Below are 2,996 nucleotides of genomic sequence, written 5' to 3'. Positions count from 1 at the left end.
ATTGAGTTCTGCCATCAAATAATTTTGTGATTCACAAAGTTTTAAACTCAATCTTCAGAAAGTCTACTTATCTTAATTCTCAAAATTCACACCTTACCATCTTTAATATAAAAAAATCTCTAAAATTGGTTTCATAATATAATAAAATATTATTGGTTAATGTTTACATACAAAGTTACATGTCCAGTAAGAGAAAAAAATGTATATAATAACATTTGTATTTCCAGGAAGAAGAATTAGAGCGATACATCCAGGAGAGCCAGGCGCTGGCAAAGCGAAGCTGTGGCCTCTTCCAGAAATTAGGAGAATATTACTTACAAAATGCGTATGTTTTTGTAAACAGTCTTTTTAGTGATTTAAAATTATTAACAGGCTAGAGAAATATAAATCTACATTAGTGACCTGCTATGGCAGCTAACCAAGAGTTTGCAGTTCGAATTCACCAGATGCTCCTTGGAAACTCAGTGGGGCAGTTCTACTCTGTCCTGTAGGGTCGCTATGAGTCGGAATCGACTTGACGGCAACAGGTTTGTTTTTTTTTTGTTTTATTAGTGACCTGTGACTGTTCTGAATTTCAGCCCCTACTTCCGATTGGAAGTCAGTGTGATGTGATTGCCCAGTTCCCACTGCTTGAGGGCAGCTTTCCCTGGCCCCCTCTTTGAGGGAGCAACTAGATTGGCCTGTGGAGTCTGATCTGTGACTCTGGTTTGAGTTCTTCAAACGGCACAAATTCTTGGAGAAAAGATATCCATTCTTTTGTAGTTAAAACACCAAAGTATCAAAATTAAAATCAACAAAATTTTTTAAGTTGGGATCTGGAGCCAGTCTTCTACCCAGAGTTTCTTTTCTTGGTATGATATGTTGGTGTAATAGGACATATAATAGGTGGTTGTTAGAGTAAATTCACATCAAAAGTTGACCCACATAGAATGTGGATGAAGCAAATAAACTGACCTCATGTCTTTTTATACCACAAGCAGCTAGCGTAGAGGGTCCTTGAGAAGGAGCAAGGAGCCCACATCTCATGAGTGACTCACCAAGCCTTGTGGGAAATGCTTCTTTCAGGTTTCTTGTTGCTTACACGAAGAAAGCTCCTCAGCTGACCACACCGGAGCTGATCTCCATCACCAGGAAAATGGCTGCCACAGGAGCCACTTGCTGCCATCTCAGTGAGGACAAGCAATTGGCCTGTGGTGAGGGCGCAGTGAGTACCTGTCTTTTCAGTCCTATCTCATTTCAGCCCTGTTTTACTTTAAATAGCTTCGTCATTTCCATTTAGGGGAATTGGTAAAAACCAATGTGGGGGTGGCTTTACTGGGCTTGTTCAATGCATTGCATTTGGAGGGGGCGTGAGAACTCAGCTCTGCCCGGTTGGCAAACAGTCAGGCTTTCTGTCCTTCTAGAATGGCTGCTAGAAGTACAGCCAGTTTATTCATCAATATCTGAGCAAGTTTTTGTGCAGGAAAGATGGGATGGGCAAAAAGTTATTCAATTCATGATTTTCTCTTTTTTCTTCACTAAATAGTTTAATGTATAAAAAAGATATGTCTAAATTAAAATCAGTCATTTTATTTTTAGCCATATTTACATTTTTGCGTTTTGTGGCTTAATTTGTAGTATAATCTTGTTCTTATGTTATTATGGACAATTTGTTCTCTTTGTCAGTCATGGGTGAGTCCTATGTTCGGAATAGTAAATTGAGTTTTCAGTTAGTTAGGCTAATAATCTTTAGTGGCTAATATTACCAATGTCATACATATGATTATAGGTACAATTTTTAAATTATTTTTCTCTTAAGGACACAGTTGTGGACAAAATTGTATAGCTATTTCTTCCCTTTTCCTCTTTCTGATGACAGGGAATTTTTTGCTAGTTAGTCTTAAAAATTTTCACTAATGGTCAGGAGTGAAAGGAGAGTTTCCTGTAATTAAACGTTATCTTTATCGTTTATTGAAGTCCACACATGGGGAGGAATTAGGGGAAGCAGGATGTTGCAATGGTTCAGGAGTGTAGGTTCTGGAGGCCGCCTGACTATATTTCCATTCTACCTTTACTACTTATTAGTTGTGTCACATTGGGCAAGTTATTTATCTCCCTAAGCTTGGGTTTTTCATCTGAAATTTGAGACTCATACAATGGCTGTCTCAAAGGAGGTAATCCACCTAAGTCACTTAGCACTAGTAAGGTACATAGTATGCATACGAAACATGTTAACGCTTATTACTAATTATTAATGAACCAGATGCCATCAAGTTGATTCCACCTCATGGTGACCCCATGTGTGTCAGAGTAGAATTATGCTTCTTAGGGTTTTCAGTGGTTGGTTTTTCAGAAGTAGATCACCAGGCCTTTCTTCCCAGGTGCCTCTGGGTGGATTCAGACCTCCAACCTTTCCTTTAGCAGTGAGCAGGTTAACTTTTGCACCACCCAGGGACTTCAAATTATTACTAGGTGCTAAAGAAATATCACTGACGTGTGGAAGGTAGGAGGAGTCTACATTAGGAGAGCCTTTAGCACTTAAAGACACATATTAGCATTGGCTGTATTTCTTTTCAATTGGGAGTATACAATTAGGATGATTTGTAGATTTACATAGAAAGGTAAACCACGTATTGATTTTTTTAGTTCAAAGCCAAGTTTTTTTTTTTTAAATTCCATTGGAGGTATGTATATAACTGGAAAAGTGTATCTAATAAAACAGAAATAGCTGTCCAATGTCACATATGGAACATCTGTTACTAAATGCTGAGATTTAGCCCCCCAAAAGGAGTGAGTGTTGGAATCTAAAGTATGGCATCGCATGATCTTGGAGAACCCAAAACCAGAGTCACAAATCAGACCTCACAGGCCAATCTAGTTGCTCCCTGAAAGAGGGGGCCGTGGAAGTTGCCTTTATTCAGGGGAAATTGGCCAATCAGATTCAGGTTAAGGTGTGATAAGGCAGCAAATTTTCCTGTAATATAAATAATTATGTATTAAAAATTATTATAACAGTT

At 38.3% G+C, this 2,996-nt stretch overlaps 1 protein-coding gene across 1 annotated transcript in view; it reads left to right on the top strand.

The window, feature by feature from the left end:
• The window catches only part of AFP (alpha fetoprotein), a 21,135-nt gene that overhangs the window by 11,604 nt on the left and 6,535 nt on the right, over positions 1-2,996 (top strand). Inside the window, 2 exon segments of the mRNA XM_012557544.2 lie at positions 59-325; positions 1,066-1,204. Coding sequence (XP_012412998.1) covers positions 59-325; positions 1,066-1,204 — 406 coding nt within the window.

Source organism: Trichechus manatus, unplaced genomic scaffold (assembly GCF_000243295.1).
Source record: "Trichechus manatus latirostris isolate Lorelei unplaced genomic scaffold, TriManLat1.0 scaffold00108, whole genome shotgun sequence".
Lineage (NCBI taxonomy): Eukaryota > Metazoa > Chordata > Mammalia > Sirenia > Trichechidae > Trichechus > Trichechus manatus.
This window is presented reverse-complemented; position numbering and strand designations above follow the sequence as displayed.